The sequence below is a fragment of the Carcharhinus amblyrhynchos genome, chromosome 4 (assembly GCF_965287045.1).
Source record: "Carcharhinus amblyrhynchos chromosome 4, sCarAmb.v2.hapA, whole genome shotgun sequence".
In the NCBI taxonomy this organism is placed as follows: Eukaryota; Metazoa; Chordata; class Chondrichthyes; order Carcharhiniformes; family Carcharhinidae; genus Carcharhinus; species Carcharhinus amblyrhynchos.
In genome coordinates, this window is record NC_137327.1 from 61,666,927 (window position 1) to 61,683,592 (window position 16,666).

The following is a 16,666-nucleotide window of genomic DNA, read 5'->3' on the forward strand; positions in this document are numbered from 1 at the left end:
ATTATCTCCAGCCTGTGTGGAGGCCTTTGAGCTTCAGTAAGACTTAAGCAATAGGTGTGTCATTCTCAATAAATAATTGACTAACTGACCCATTTCACTGCCAGAAAACTTTAGACTACCAACCATGGATTTACAATAAACAGATCGCAGGGTTCTACGAGCAGTATGGGAACCTCACCTTCCTGACTGTCAAGGTAACTCCTTCTTTACATTGTACATTAGATCAAAAAGAAAAGCAATTGTGTGAGAAATAGTGAAACCTGCACCTAGCAAATAAAAGTGTAACATGGAATAGGACATATTCTGATTACATATCACTGGATGAAGCAGAATTAATCTGAGAAAGAGATTTGCATTTATTTGTGAAGCATCTTTCTTGGCTTTGGGTGAGTCCCAGGAATTTGAAGCTAAGAAATGATCCAGCAACAACTGGCATTTATGGAAGAGAGTTCCAAGCTTCTACCAGTCTTTGAGTAGAAATGTATCCTAGTTTCACTCCTCAAAGATCTGACTCTATATTCAGACCACGTCTCTGCTCCTTGACTCCCCAACAAGTGTTTTTTCTTTGATTAATGCTGAATATCTGGAAAACTTTGTTAAATCTTCTAGATTCCAGGGAATGCAGCCCTAGGGTTAAAGCTGGCACTTTAGTGCAAGTAAGAATTCAAGTAGAGATTGTGAAGGACTGCTGCAATTTGTTCTTATTGTCTCACCTCCTGTTGTTCGCAAGTGTTCCCCTTATGTCTTCAAACTCGGAGCCTGTAATTTGATATTTAACTCCTAGTAACTAGCTATCAATCCAATAAATAAATAAGGTTAGACAGACATGGCAGGGGAGGTGGAGCACTAACTGCAACATGTGGGAGGCTGTGGCAAGTGTTGCAATCCTGGACAGCCATATCTAGAGTTGTCTGCATGTTGAAGCAACTTCAACTTGGAGTTGATGAAATGAGCCTGAGCTCCAGACATTGTAAGGCATCATTGGATGGGGGGGGGGCAGTTATCTGGATTCTTTGCTCCAGGAAGCAATCGCATCCCTTGGTTAACTGCAACTTTTGAGCTGATGAATGGTCAGGGTGTGCCAGCGAGACGGGTAGATATGGAGAATCCAGCATGTATTAATGGTGGAGCCTGAGTCCTTGACTATGACCAACAGGTATGAAGTACTTGCTACCTCCATGGATAAGAACAAGGACAGCAGTGTGATTGGGCAAATTAACCATAGTGCAGGATGCTATGAAAATGGGGGTAAGAAAAGAAATGTGATAAGGGAGTGATACTGTTCTGTGCAGTCACAACTGGAGTTCTGTAGGTTGTGCTGCCTGCCCTGTGGCAGGGGTTAAGGGCATTCACTCGCAGCTAGAGACAAACTTGTGGGAGAATCCTATTGTCATGATATCTGTTGGAATCAGTGACAAGTACAGAAGTAGGATTGATATGCTGTTGAGAGGTTGAGGTCTAAAATGCAGAACCTCAAAAGGTGATAATTTCTGGATTGTTTAAACTGATCCACATGTCAATTGGCATGAGGTCAAGCAGATTAGAAAGTTAAACATGTGACTAGGTGGTGTAGAAAGAAGGGGTTTTGCTTGATTGAAGGCTGGCATATTGATTGTACCTGAGCTGCGTGAAACATCGTGATGCTTTCATTGATAGAAATAGGAATTCTGGTAGTGCACCTGAAATCCTATTCTGGATGGCAACTCTGTAGAACAAGGGTCACTGTCAGCTTTTCCCTTCTGGGCAGAAGGTATATCCCCATGCTTGTTCGTCAACAGCTGCCCCAGCATAGGAAGGGGGATCTTACTGAGGGTGACAATGTCAATTTGGAATCTTGATAGCTTGGTGATACAATTGCAGTTTTTCTTTCCTGACAGTCAGTCTTGAGATTGTTCTAACTTTCCATGTTGCAAAATGTGAAGTTTTATATTTAGTGACTCCACAGGGTGTTGTTCTCCAGCCAGAAGATGGGACAGCCTATTCTTTGGGCACCTTTTTGCTAGCTCCTCTCCCATTTGGGGTGAACAGAGGGTATCCCAAAGAGGACAGCTGAGTTGAGATGTCCCAATACAGGTGCCCACCGACACTTCATGCATCTGTTGCCTGTGAGCAGATTCTTGACTAGGGAGTCCCAGGTTCACAGACCTGTCCCCATCATCAATTCTCATTGCTACAGGACTTGGAAAATGAAACCCTGATAGAATTGTGTGGATAAGTTTGTTTAACTTGGGGCGCCATTATTGTCTACATGATTTTATTGGGTGATGTGATCAGATTTTGATGATGGGTTATGCCATGATGACTGGGACAAACATCTGCCTTCACCCCCAGTCTCTCTCAGACCTTAATGACCCTCCCTTTTCCCTCCAGTTTCACACTGACCCGATGACACTCTCCCTGGCTCACACTGACCCTCATGATGTTTCACCCTCCAGTCTGTTTCATTTGATTCTGGGCCTTCACTGGCAGGGCTGCCATTTATTGTCCCTCTCCAGAAGGAATTTGCACATTCTCCCCGTGTCTGTGTGGGTTTCCTCTGGATGCTCCAGTTTCCTCCCACAGTCCAAAGATGTCCAAGTTAGGTGCATTGGCCAAGCTAAATTGCCTCTTCGTGTCCTGAGATGCATAGGTTAGAGGGGTTAACGGGGTAAATATGTGGGATTACGGGGACAGGACCTAGGTGGGATTGTTATCAGTGCAGACTTGATGGGCTGAATGGCCTCCTGCACTGTAGGAATTTTATTGTACAAGGACCCCAGCAACCAATCTCCCTGGACACTGGTTATTATGGGCTGTTGAAAAGGGAAATTTAATTACTGTGTGGAGTTACCAGGGTGGTGGTGATGTCTACTAATTTTAACTCCATTCTCTCTCTTCCTCAGGGAGCTGGACACATGGTACCACAGTGGGCACCAGCACAAGCCCTGAAGATGTTTGAATCCTTCCTCTCTGGCTCAACATACTGACTGGCCACTGGCTTGTCCTCACAGCATGTTGCTTTGCTATCTTATTGCCTTATTCTCATCTAATTAATTTTTTATCTTTCTCTCACACAAAATGGGATCTTTATCATAGCACAGGGACCAAAGCAAACCTCAACAAGCTGAGCCAAGTGAAACCAAACCAACTCTTGTTGAGTAAGAGACTGATTTTGGACAGCAACATTTCTCTCTGTTGATGGTGAATGTTCTGATCCAGAGAACTGTCTTCCATTAAATTGAAATGGAAAGAAAAACTGAAGTGCTCAATATGGGCATCCTGACATTTCATAGTCTTCTTAAAGTGATCTTGGTCAGTGCAATGGGACTGTCTTTAATGCTCAGAAAGCCCATGTTTCAAGAGTGATTCCTTCACCGTGGTTATCCTCTTCTATTACTTTTTCCCTTGAGGACACTCATCATCACTGGGTAACCACTGAGCAGCTTGCCCACAGCCAGAAACAAAATGGTGAATGCACCATAATGACCACAAGAAAAAAGTGACCTCCAGAGTGAGATTTGGAACCTCTCGCATTACATTTTCATATTTGGGTTATTGTGTTTGTCTGGGTAATTGTTTTGCCACTAGAGGAAATCCTATCGATGAACTACATTATTAATGTATTCTGGAACCCATTAGTGGAAACCCTTGAACAGAGAGGCCTCCTTTGCACAGTCTGGAACAGGGCCCCTGTGTGTATAGGGAGTCCCCCACCTTGGGCCAATATGGGCCTCTGCGCACACAATGAGTCACCCCCTTGGAGCCTAGCTTGGGACTGCTGTGCTTATGGGGAGCAAATCCCCCCTGCTTAATTTGTTGCTGTTGCTATTTTGAGTTAAAAGTCCCATTTTGGAATGTGTCTTTTTGTAATCGTCTTAAGATTTCTACTCATTGGAATGTCCAAAACAATCACTTCCCTGAGGGAGCTTTTTAATTTTTTTTAGATTGTTTGTTTAATGTGATTTTTAACAAGGGTCAGAAACCACCAAGTTCAATGATTTCTCCTGAAAGGGACTGAATCCTGAAGCCTTTGGGTGGGCTTCTTCAGAACACTCACACTTGAGTCATGAGGTATGAGGTTCAAGAGTGAAAGGTACCTTTTGGACCCCTGTTTCCCCAAGCTCTTGGTTGCTGAATCGATTATAGGCTCTTTGACAGAGACTGATTATTATACCATGGGTCTTTAATCCAACCATCTCTCGATTTAATCTGTCAATCACACATTAACAAGCAGGTCACCATTTCAGGAGGAAAAGTTGAAGGATTGACTGTTTGTGTTGAGAATGGAGTTGGTTATTTTCAGAGGGTTATGGAAACCCTCAGCTGCAATTTGCTGCTTCTATTATACAAGTTCTTCTCTGCTGCTGAATGAAACAACTGTGTTCAACTTTGAGAAAGGCTGTGGTCCTCCCCAGGACTTCCATCTGAGGGAGTGAGATGTTTGAGCAGATGTCTTGAGTCTTCTATCCACTTCCTCTCCCACTTCTGTGGGCAACCACTGAGACTGGGGAGACAGTGGAGGCAATTCCCTGGATCAACTCTTAAGGCCACTTGCACTCGGGCTGATGATGGTCAAATGCTGGATGATAGTGAGTGAGCTGCCCCCTCACCTGAAGCTGGAGAAAAGACAGATTGGATCAGGAAAGGAAAATCATTTTTTTTAATGAGAATTTGTATTGTCCCTTTTTTCCCTTGTCCACTGACTCTAACTCCGATTCCTCATTCCTAAAGTGTCTTTCTGTTAATTGCAGTGAGCTCTGGGTTCAAGCATAGTGTGTGCAACAGTTCAGGAAACACTGGGATTTAGCTCTCAGCTGGGAGCCTGGAAGACCAGAGGAGCCTGGGAGTGCTGACAGTCGGGGTCTTTTTATTTTGTGGGGGGGGGAGGGAGAGTTTAGGCTTGGCTGCTGTACTGTTGTGATACATGCCTGAGATCAGAGTTTCAGGACTAGCGAGCACTGTACCACATCCTCTGTCTGGATTGAATGGGGATTTGGTTTCAATGACCTTTGTTGTTTGGTGCTGTATTTGATTCTTCAAACCACTAATTATATCAGATTGATACATGCTGTAGCCCCTCAGCATGTGTGCTTACGGGTGAGGTAGAACAGGACATTCAGAAGCTCAACAACACTTCGAACAAATAATAAATAAATGATCTAAGCTCTACACCATTCTGTCTCTGTGTCTGAATTGCAGGTGAATCCTGGAGTTTCCAGGAGTTGGAGATAAATCTCCCAAGACAATAGAGATGTTGAATTAAACACACCATTTTATTTATAGCATCCCTACTGTACAGAAGGAGGTCATTCAGCCCATGAAGACTACACCAATGCATCTTACCCAGACCTCCTATTCCAGTAACCCCACACATTTGCCCCACTAAACTACACATCCCAGCACATTAAGGGGCAATTTAACATGGCTAATCCACCTGGCCTACATATCTGTGGACTGAGAGGAAACCCACACAGTCACAGAGAGAACATGCAAACTCCACAGTCATTCACCCAAGCCTGGAATTGAACACAGGTCCCCTGGTTCTGTGAGGCAGTAGTGTTAACCGTTGTACCACCCTGAACATTTATTGTCTGAACACTTCTGTTTAATATTAAAAATATTGGAGCCAGGGCAAAGGTTGGTTGACCGACAGACCTCCATCTGGGCAATGGAGTTTCTGGTTGATTTTGAATACGGTGTGATTTATCAATGACAAGAGATGAGAGATGGTGTTGAACCCTTTAGTAATACAGATTAAATTGGGAATGAAGCTGCTGAGTGGGAAGTTGGAAAAAGGAGTCCTCCACCTCTACTCACACTCTGCTCATTCACTGTTCTTCCAGTGCCTGTATCAACCCCACAATATGAAATAACAGGTTCTGTATATGACCTTAGAGCATCTGAAAAATAGACAGCTTCGATTGACTCCCATTTCAGATGTTTATATAAGAATATCTGGCTGGGTCACTCCACCCAAACCCCTTAGCTCACATCCCCGAGCTGGAGCCTAACAAGAGACCTCAGTCACGGGCTGGCTTGCAGCAGACCAACTGCCCCTATGGTTCAACTGAGTTGTAGCACCCAGTATCCCCTCTGGTGCTAAAGATAATCAAACTTGATGCTAAGCTCTTATTGAGAGTTTAAATTTTGCTCTTTCACCTCTGGATTATTGAATGTCTGGCTGCTAACTGATTGCGTCACTCAGTATAAACCGGCTCACAATTGCCATGGAGTTCACAGCCATGTTCTCAAAGCAGAGATTATTTCGTTCCTCATTATGATTATCCCTTGCTCTTAAACACATACAAACTGTTATCTAAACTTTTCACACAGTGCAATACATTGCTTGGATTTCTAAAGGCTGTGCTTGCTGCTGAAGAGCAGTATTGTGTAGGGAACAGGTTAGTTTAGGAATAACAGCAAATCACAAAATACTTTAGGAGGTCTCATCAATCACTGTTGGAAGTGCAGTGACTAACATACGAAATGAGACATCCTTTTATATACAGCAAGCTCTGACAAACAGCAATGTCATAATGACTGAAAAATCTGTTCTAATAATGGTCAGAGTAAGAAGTTTCACAACGTCAGGTTAAGGTCCAACAGGTTTATTTGGGGCCACGAGCTTTTGGAGCGCTGCTTCTTCATTAGGTGCGTGAACACTGGCATCTCCACATCATCACCAATCCATCATGCAAACCAGCCTCCCATCCATTGATTCTGTCTACACTTCCCTTTGCCTCAGCAAAGCAGCCAGCATAATTAAGGACTCCATGCACCCCAGACGTTCTCTCTTCCATTTTCTTCTTTTGGGAAAAAGATAAAGTCTGAAGTCACGTACCAACTGACTCAAGAATGGCTTATTCCCTGTTGTTATCAGACTTTTGAATGGACCTACTTTGAATTAAGTTGATCTTTCTCCACCCCCTAGCCATGACTGTAACACTACATTCTGCACTCTCTCCTTTCCTTCTCTATGAATGGTATATTTTGTCTGTGTAGCTTGCAAGAAACAATACTTTTCACTGTATGTTAATACATAAAACAATAATAAATCAAATCCAGTCATGGCTAATAATGGTCATTCAGGGATTAAAGTTTTCCTGCGTATTGTAGATCCTCTGCTCGTCTACGAGTAGTGCTATTGTTGCAAAGTTGGCATTTGTAAAATTGCATGGTCCCTTTAAAAAGATGTTTTTCTGTGCTTAGTTAAAAAAATTGCAGTACACGGACTGAAACATTTGTATCAGAAAGGTAAAAAAAGCAGGCTTGTCTTGGCAACAGGATTTCATGGAACTGAGGAGTTAAAAGAAAAATACCTTGGAATTTTTCTGGACTATGTGGTGATAAGATCCGTAGTAAAAAGTCTGACAACACCAGGTTTTAGTCCAACCGATTTATTTGATAATAGACTCACAAGCTTTCGGGTTAGTCCCTTCGTCAGGTGAATGGAGAGTTCTGGCCTCAGACAGAGCATATAAAGCACAGACAGTTTAGACAGTTAGAGAAACTGTCTGTGCTTTATATGCTCTGTCTGAGGCCAGAACTCTCCATTCACCTGACAAAGGGACTAACCCGAAAGCTTGTGAGTCTATTATCAAATAAATCGGTTGGACTAAAACCTGGTGTTGTCAGACTTTTTACTGTGTTTACGCCAGTCCAACGCCGGCATACCCACATCGTGATAAGATCCCACAGTCGTAAGTTAAAACAGGAAGGGAGAACAAAAGAGAAGGATGAAGGAGTTGAGGTTTAGTTAGCTGACACTCTGTTTGATGAGATGGTAAAGGAGAAACCTAAACAGTTTGAGGATCAGGGAGAGGTGTTTAGTTCTGAAATATTAATGAAGATATAACAAAAAGATGAATTGATAAAGGATTTATATCATAAAGTCTTCACAGAAAAGGAATCAGAGTGTATTCCAGAATGCTGTTACCTTAAGGATAAAATCTTAAGGTGGAAATGGAGACCTTGGCAGGTTAGTGCAGATGAAAAATGAGCAGAAGTTCACCAGATTGTGTTGCCGGTAGAATACAGACAGGGCGTATTGTGGGTAGGTCACTCTAGGAGTGAGGAAGACAGGCTAAGATACAGATATTATTGACCTGGATTACATAAAGATGTGGTTGAATTTTGCTGCACCTGTCACACATGTCAGGTGGTAGGAAAGCCACAGGCAGTGACAAAACCAGCACCTTTGATGCTAATTCCTACATTTAGCTTATGAGGAGAGATTAAATAGACTGGGTCTGTACGCGTTGGAGTTCAGAAGGATGAGAGGGGATCTTGTAGAGACATATAAGATAATGAAAGGGATGGATAGGGTAGAGGTAGAGAGATTCTTCCCGCTCAGAAAGGACAGCAGGACTAGAGGGCACAGCCTCAAGATAAGGGGGGGGGGGGCAGTTTAGAACAGAGTTGTGGAGGAACTTCTTCACTCAAAGGGTGGTGAATCTCTGGAATTCTCTGCCCATTGAACAGGTGGAGGCTACCTTGTTGAATACATTTAAGTCACAGATAGATAGATTTCTGATAGACAAGGGGATTAAAGGTTATGGGGAGCAGGCGGGAAAGTGGAACTGTTCCACTTCAGATCAGCAATGATCTTATTGAATAGCAGGGCAGTCTCAAAGGGCTAGATGGCCTACTCCTGCTCCTATTTCTTGTGTTCTTATTTGAAGAACCTTTTACATAGGTCATAATTGATTGTGTAGGTCCCCTTACTAAAACCAAAAGTGCGAACCAGTATTTGCTAACTGTAATGAATGTGTCTACCAGTTTTCCAGCGGCATTTCTTTATGGAATGTCAAAGCAAAAAGCATTGTGGAGGAGTTGCTTGCTTTCTTTACCCATTATATGTTACCCAGGGAGATTCAGTCAGACCAAGGTTTCAGTTTTACTGCCAAATTATTTGAGGAGATCATGGATAGTTTTGGCATCAGACACTTTACATCGACTGCATACTATCCTGAATCCCAGGGAGCATTTGAAAGGTGCATCAGACCCCAAAGATCAGTTGAGGACTTATTGTCAGGATTACCCAAATGATTGGGATAAAAACATTACCCTTTATATTAATTGCTATTAAAGATGCTCCAAATGAGTCAACTCAATTTCCTCCATTTGAATTGATACTTGGACATGAAATAAGAGGACCTTTAAAATTAACTAAGGAAAAGTTGGTAAGTCCAAAGTCAGTGATCTCACAGTGGGATTATGTATCTGAGGTGAGAGAAAGATTAAACAGAGTGGATGAAATAGCTCGACAACATTTGAAGGTGGCGCAGCACCTAATGAAGCAAGAAGCAGATAAGAAATCTAAAATTTGTACATTTACCCGTGGGGATACAGTATTGGTGCCATTACCAGTGGTAGGAGATCCCTTCAAAGCAAACTTTAATGGTCTCAGATTGAGAAGTTAAGAATGGGGAGGACTAATGATATAGTACATGAGGTTGAAGTAGGGAATGCTGTTCCGATAAAACAACACCCCTATTGGCTTAATCCTCTCAAAACAGTGCAGGTTGAGAAGGAAGTGAAAGCGTTGCTGAAAGATGACATCATAGAGCCAAGTCAAAGCAAGTATTGTTCACTGATTACTTTGGTCCTCAAACTTGATGGTACTCAACGATTCTGCATTGATTGTCAGAAGGTGACTAGATTTGATCCATATCCAATTCCAAGCTGGAGAATTGTCTGGACGAAGTAGGACAAACAACTTACAACGTAAAGTTGGACTTACTTTGCAGTTACTGGCAAGTTGCTTTGTCAGAGAGAGCAAAAGAAATTTCTGCTTTTGTAAGCCCGTGTGGGCTCTATCAATTTAAAGTACTACCCTTGGGATGAAAAACATACCGCCACTTTTCAAAAGCTAATGAATAGTATTGTTGCAGGATTGACTAATTGTGCTGTCTACATAGATGACTTAGTGATCTTTAGTCATTCATGGAAAGATCACATGGAGAATTTGGCAAAGCTGTTCGAGAGACTACGGAAGGCAAAGTTGGTCATAAACTTGGCAAAAATTTGCGAAGGCAGAAGTGACATTCTTAGAATGTCGGATATGGACAGATGGTGCCGAGAAATATGAAGACGAAGGCCAGCAAGGAACTTCTAGGATCATCCTCGAAGAAGGAAGTGCTACAATCTTTAGGATTGAGCAGCTTCTACAGAAAATTTGTACCAAACTTTAGTAGCTGTACCAAACTTTAGTAGCATTTACTGGCGTAATGGCACCGCTGACAGATTTGTTAAAAAAAACACAAAATTTTGGTGGACAGAACAACGCCAGGAGGATTTGAGAATTTAAAAGCAGTTAACCACTGCACCGGTTTTAGCCACACCAAACTTTTTGAAACCCTTTAAAGTTGCGATCGATGCTAGCGATGTAGGTGTTGGAGCTGTGGTGTTACGGGAGGATGAATGTGGAATTGAAAGGCCAATTGGTTATCTTTCAAAAATACTCAATATTCACCAAACAAAATATTCCATAATTGGAAAGAAGTTACTGAGTTTAGTATTGGTCTTACAACATTTTAATGTTTATGTTACAAATAATGCATTAGAGACAATTGTGTATACGGAACACAATCCTTTAACATTTCTGGAAAGATTTAAGGACAAGAACACCAGATTATTTTATTGGAGTTTTATGTTATAAACATTTAATTTACAGATCGTACATGTTGAAGGTCATGAAAATGTTATTGCGGATGCTTTATTGCAAGTTTTAAAAAGGAAAAAAAAGCCATCTTTTCATGATGATGGTTCATTTTTTTCTTAAGGGGGGAAGGTGTTGCAAAATTGGTGTTGTAAAATTGCATGGTCTATTTAAAAGGTGGTGTTTTTCTGTGGTTAGAAAGTTTAAAAAATGCAGGTAGTTATGGTACACAGACTGAAACATTTGTATCAAAAAAAGAGCAGAGTTGCCTAGGCAACAGGCTTTCAAATATTTTTTGAATTTAGCCAATCAAATTTGAATCAAGCATTTGGCTACCAGCAACCTATTAGATTTTAAATTGATGTTTTTGTAACCTGAGAACCAATCATATTATAGGGAATGTAAATATGTCATCACAGGTATAAAAGAACAGGCAGTGCGACAATATGCAGCGACTGCAGCTGCCCTCTGCCACATCTCATGGCTTTTAGCCCAAAGCCCCATCCAAATAGTAAAAAAGCAGAATATTCCAGAAGATGACAAACCTAATGTAATTTAGAGGGAGCCTAAAATTCTATTTTTTCTGTTAGTAAGTGGAAATTGTATTTATGTAAACAACATTCCATTAAAATTGTGTTTTATTTGTTTTGTTAAGAGTTTGATTAACTTGTTCAAAGTTAGATGAATAAATTGTTACTTGTTGATTTTAGAGAGTGTCAGAGAGTTATTTTGATTTAACCACTAAAAGTTGCTGAAGCGCAGGTATTACCACTTCTCACACACTTCGAACAGATTATGAGACAAGGTATTCCTCCTTGAATAGTTAGGTGTTAATTTGTCAGAGGAGATCAATCTCCACTTCATAACACTATAGAAAAAAAGACTTACATTTACGTAGCAGTCTTCACAACAGATATATCCAAAGCATTTTACAACCAATTAAATATTTGTGAAGTGCAGTCGCTTTTGTAATTTAAGAAATGCAGTGGATAATTTACACACAAGAAACTGTCACTATCAGCAGTATAATGACTAGATAATCTGTTTTAGTGATGTTGATTGAGGATCAATGTTGGCCAGGACAATGTGGATGACTCTCCTGCTCTTAAAGGTAGAGCCACAGTTACCTGAGTGAAATGAGTCAAACTCAGTTTAATGTCTCATCTTGAAGAGGACACTTCCAACAGTGCAACACTCTCTCAGTACGGCACTCCCTCAGTAATGCACTGGAGTGTCAGGCTTGATTATGTGCCCAGATCACTGGAATGGGACTCGAAGCTGGAACTCTGATTTAGATGTATGAGTAGTGCTGCTGAGCCAAGAATAATGCAGAAACACTGCACCAAAGGATGGAAGGGGGAAGATAACAAGAGTCTTTACTCTGAGCAACTGAACAAAGTCTGATCAAAAAATATTTGAAAGAATATCTTACAGGAAGATAGGCTGAAAGCTTCAGGGAGGGAATTCCAGAGTTTGGGGTCTAGGCTGAAGGCATGGCCACCAATGTAGAGGTGAAGGAAATCAGTGATGGAAAGAATTGGAGAAGCACAATGATCTTGGTTGGGGATGGGAGTAGCAGTTGAGCAGTTGGACTAGAGAAGGATACAGAGAAAGGGAATGGCTCTCGATACTCAGGTGTGTTTGTTCCACAACTCAGATAAAGCAGATATCACAGCAGTAGAAGCAAATATTCCCTCAGGTACAGTAACTTATTTAAATAAAGTGTGTCTAGTGAAAAATGGACATTTTGTAAAACATTGAGAACCATTACACAGCAGCAGTGATTTCCATTATCAAATGTTGCCTTTGAGCATCTCTCAGTGGCTACAGATAAGTCTGGCTGACTGGGAGTCAGTGAGTTACAGAAATCAGGCTTAACTGGAAACAGAGACCAGCCTACAACTGCCAGCCCAAACCTACCATCTGCCATCTGGAATTAGTAGTTTGCAAGTTGCCTGATTCTGCCTTTAAACCAACCCTGTGCAACTGCTCAACAGCCCCAATCACAGCTTCTTCCCTCTGCTAATCATTTCAATGCTGTCCTCCCTCTCCACATGTGGGAGACATAGGCAGCAATCAGGTTACTGGGTCAGTAAAGTCCATCCTGGAATTTAGGCAAAGGGTTTGCTGTGGACTGCCTTCCTGTCTGTCTGATACCAATCTTGGGACAACACCAGGTGAAATTGAGTGGCATCTACTGTTAGGAAACTGCCACTGTCAATAAATGATATGGTAAATGATGGACACTGACCCGTGGTGACTGAGAGAGAGGCACCAGGTAACACTCAGGGCACTGAGTGTTAACATGACGAGCTGGACATCAGTTACTCCCTAGTTCTAGAAATAAGTTCTTTTTAAAGAGCTTGTTTAACATCAGAACCTCAGTTAATGATCCAAACTACAACAAGCTGCGTTGAATGATAGCTCAACACGGTGAGACAGAGCAGTGTTAGTGTCATGGGTCTGTGATAGCAGAAGTTAGTAACAGATTCAGACAGAGAAGGTGTTTATGTGCTTGGTGTTTAAATGAGAGCTAGTCGCATTGTCAACTGCAGTATATTAGTGCTGCCAGAATGGCCACAATATTTAAACAGATCTGTAATGCTAAAAATCTCACCATTAAGAGAAGTTGTTTATGAACTTTTCATCAGCATCATCACACTTCACACTATGATAACACACTTGAGTGTGATGCTGTGGCTCAGTTGGTGGCACTCTAGCCTTTGAGTCAGAAGGTTGTAAGTCCCAGTCCAGAAACGGTCTGGGGTAACTATGGGTCATTTACATCAGTCCTGGTACTTAGAAGATCTGGTGGTTAAAGTTTGTAAAAGTTTTAAAGTTTATTTATGAATGTCACAAGTAGGCTTACATTAACACTGCAGTGAAGTTACTGTGAAAATCCCCTGGTTGCCATACTCTGGTGCCTGTTCGGTTACACTGAGAGAGAATTTAGCATGGCCAAAGCACCTAACCAGCATGTCTTTCAAACTGTGGAAAAAACTGGAGCACCTGAAGGAAACCCATATAGACATGGGGAGAATGTGCAAACTCCACACAGACAGTGACCCAAGCTGGGAATCAGACCCTGATCCCTGGTGTGAGGCAGCAGTGCTAACCACTGTGCCACTGTAGCACCCATTGGTTATAAAGTTTTGACAGATACAGTTTGCTGAGATCTGGCCAAAGATGAAAACCAAAATCTGCTCCATCTGCGACTGTGCAGGGGCGGATTCAGCCACAGGACAAGAGGCAGCATGTGGGGTTAAGAACATAAGAAATAGGAGCAGGAGTAGGCCATCTAGCCCTTTGAGCCTGCCCTGCCATTCAATAAGATCATGGCTGATCTGAAGTGGATCAATTCCACTTTCCCACTTTCTCCCCATAACCCTTAATTCCCTTGTCTGTCAAAAACCTATCTACCCGTGACTTAAATATATTTAGCGAGGTAGCCTCCACCACTTCAACGGGCAGAGAATTCCAGAGATTCACCACCCTTTGAGTGAAGAAGTTCCTCCACAACTCCGTTCTAAACTGCCCCCCCGTTATCTTGAGGCTGTGCCCTCTAGTCCTGCTGTCCTTTCTGAGCGGGAAGAATCTCTCTACCTCTACCCTATCCTTCCCTTTCATTGTCTTATACGTCTCTTTAAGATCCCCCCTCATCCTTCTAAACTCCAATGAGTACAAGCCCAGTCTATTCAGCCTCTCTTCATAGTCCACTCCCCTCATCTCCGGTGTCAGCCTAGTGAACCTCCTCTGCATTCCCTCCAAGGCCAAAATATCCTTGCGCAAGTGCGGCGACCAAAACTGCACACAGTACTCCAGCTGCGGCCTTACCAGTGCCCTGTACAGTTGCAGCAAGACCTCCCTGCTTTTATATTTTATCCCCCTCACTATAAAGGCCAGCATACCATTCACCTTCTTGATCACCTGCTGCACCTGCAGACTGGGTTTTTGCGACTCATGCACAAGGACCCCCAGGTCCTTCTGCACTGTAGCATGCTGCAGCTTTTCACCCTTTAAATAGTAATCCCTCCTACTATTATTTCCGCCAAAGTGAATAACCTCACACTTGCTAACATTTGTACTCCATCTGCCAGGTCCTCGCCCACTCGCTCAGCCTATCCAGATCCCTCTGCAGACTTTCCACACCCTCCGCGCAATTTGCTTTTCCATTCATCTTCGTGTCATCAGCAAATTTTGTCACCCTACACTCAGCCCCCTCCTCCAGATCATCTATATAAATGGTAAATAGCTGAGGCCCCAGCACCGATCCCTGCGGCACTCCACTAGTCACCAACCGCCAATCAGAATAGCACCCATTGATACCTACTCTCTGCCTTCTATTGGACATTCAATCCTCTATCCACGCTAACACTTTACCCCCAACTCCGTGCACCCTAACCTTCTGAAGCAACCTTTTGTGAGGCACCTTCTCAAATGCCTTTTGAAAATCTAGAAACACCACATCCACCGGTTCCCCTCACCGGTCCACCGCACTAGTCACATCCTCATAGAAATCCAATAAATTTGTCAAACACGACTTCCCCTTAACGAATCCGTGCTGCGTCTGCTCTATCAAACCATTCCTTTTCAGGTGCCTCGCTATTTCTTCTTTGATGACGGATTCTAGCATTTTTCCAACTATAGACGTTAAACTATCCGGCCTATAATTCCCTGCCTTTTGTCTGCTACCTTTTTAAACAGCGGCGTATCATTAGCCGTTTTCCAATCTTCCGGCACTTCCCCGGAATCCAACGATTTTTGTTAAATAATCACTAAGGCATTCACTATCACCTCTGCCATTTCCTTCAGAACCCTGGGATGCATTCCATCCGGTCCTGGGGACTTGTCCACCTTCAGTCCCATTAGTCTATCAAGCACTATCTCTCTAGTGACAGTAATCGCATTCAGGCCCTCAACTCCTGCCATCTTTCTATCTTTAATATCCGGCAAACTATTCGCGTCCTCCTCCGTGAAGACCGAGGCAAAAAACTTATGTAAGGCCTCAGTCATTTCCTCATCTCCCACCACTAAATCCCCCCTCTCATCCTCCAAGGGTCCAAGATTCACTCTAGCCAGCCTCCTCTTCTTTATATATTTGTAAAAACTCTTATTGTCCTTTTTTATATTTAGTGCTGGTTTAGCTTCATAGTCTGTCCTTCCTTTCTTTATCAACTTCTTAGTCATTCTTTGTTGATTTTTAAACCTTTCCCAATCTTCTAATCGCCCACTACTTTTAGCCACTCTGAATGCATCAGCTTTTAATTTAATACTCTCCTTTATTTCCTTCGATACCCACGGCTGGTTATCCCTTCTCCTACATTCTTTCTTACCCCTCATCCTGAGACTGTGTCCCCTCATTCTAGACTCTCCCAGCTTAATTTGAATTTCACCAGCTACCAGGATTTGAACCCCATGTCTGTTTTGGGGACGTGAGACAAGGGATGAAAATTCAAACACTCTGAAAAGAGCCCCACTTTCATTTGTAATTCCTTTAACTTCGTATTCATCACCCAACTGCATTTCCCTGCCAGCCAAGTGCAGGAATCACTTTGCTACTTCATTGAAGGACCTTACCAAGGTGTGCATTCCTGCGCTGCTGAGGGGTGTGCCTCAGTCATGGTGACAATGCCTTTCAGAGTGCAAACACTCCCCTGAGGATTCTTCAGTTTTCTCCTGCTCCAGTTCCTCTGTCATCCTGAATTACATGTGGAAGATGAAATGAATTAAAACTGACATGTGGCAGGAGCTCAAATTTCAAATTGTACAATTTGAATTACTGTGGTGGTTTTTAAAAATTCTTCCATGGGATGTACGCATCACTGGCAAAGCCCACATTTGTTACCCATCTCTAATTGCCCTTGAAGGATAAGGTAAAGATGTTGGCACAGAGGTATCATCCAGTTGAGTAATCCAGAGGCCCAGCCTAATGCTCTGGAGACATGGGATTCAAATCCTGGTAGCTGGTGAAATTCAAATTAAGCTGGGAGAGTCTAGAATGAGGGGACACAGTCTCAGGATGAGGAG

At 42.5% G+C, this 16,666-nt stretch overlaps 1 protein-coding gene and 1 long non-coding RNA gene across 2 annotated transcripts in view; one reads left to right on the forward strand and one right to left on the reverse strand.

The window, feature by feature from the left end:
* Positions 1–5,148, forward strand: part of LOC145342063 (lysosomal protective protein-like) — a 42,599-nt gene extending 37,451 nt beyond the window's left edge. The window contains exons 10-11 of the mRNA XM_080187263.1: positions 105–194; positions 2,883–5,148. Of these exons, the coding sequence (XP_080043389.1) occupies positions 105–194; positions 2,883–2,966 (174 nt within the window). The 3' untranslated portion in view covers positions 2,967–5,148. The remainder of the gene's footprint in view (positions 1–104; positions 195–2,882) is intronic.
* On the reverse strand, positions 3,241–7,328 carry LOC145342064 (uncharacterized). The gene is made up of 2 exons (XR_013886500.1): positions 4,031–7,328; positions 3,241–3,983 (listed from the first exon to the last, which is right to left on the reverse strand). It is a non-coding gene; the product is annotated as an uncharacterized LOC145342064 (long non-coding RNA).
* Positions 7,329–16,666: the final 9,338 nt, after the last annotated feature.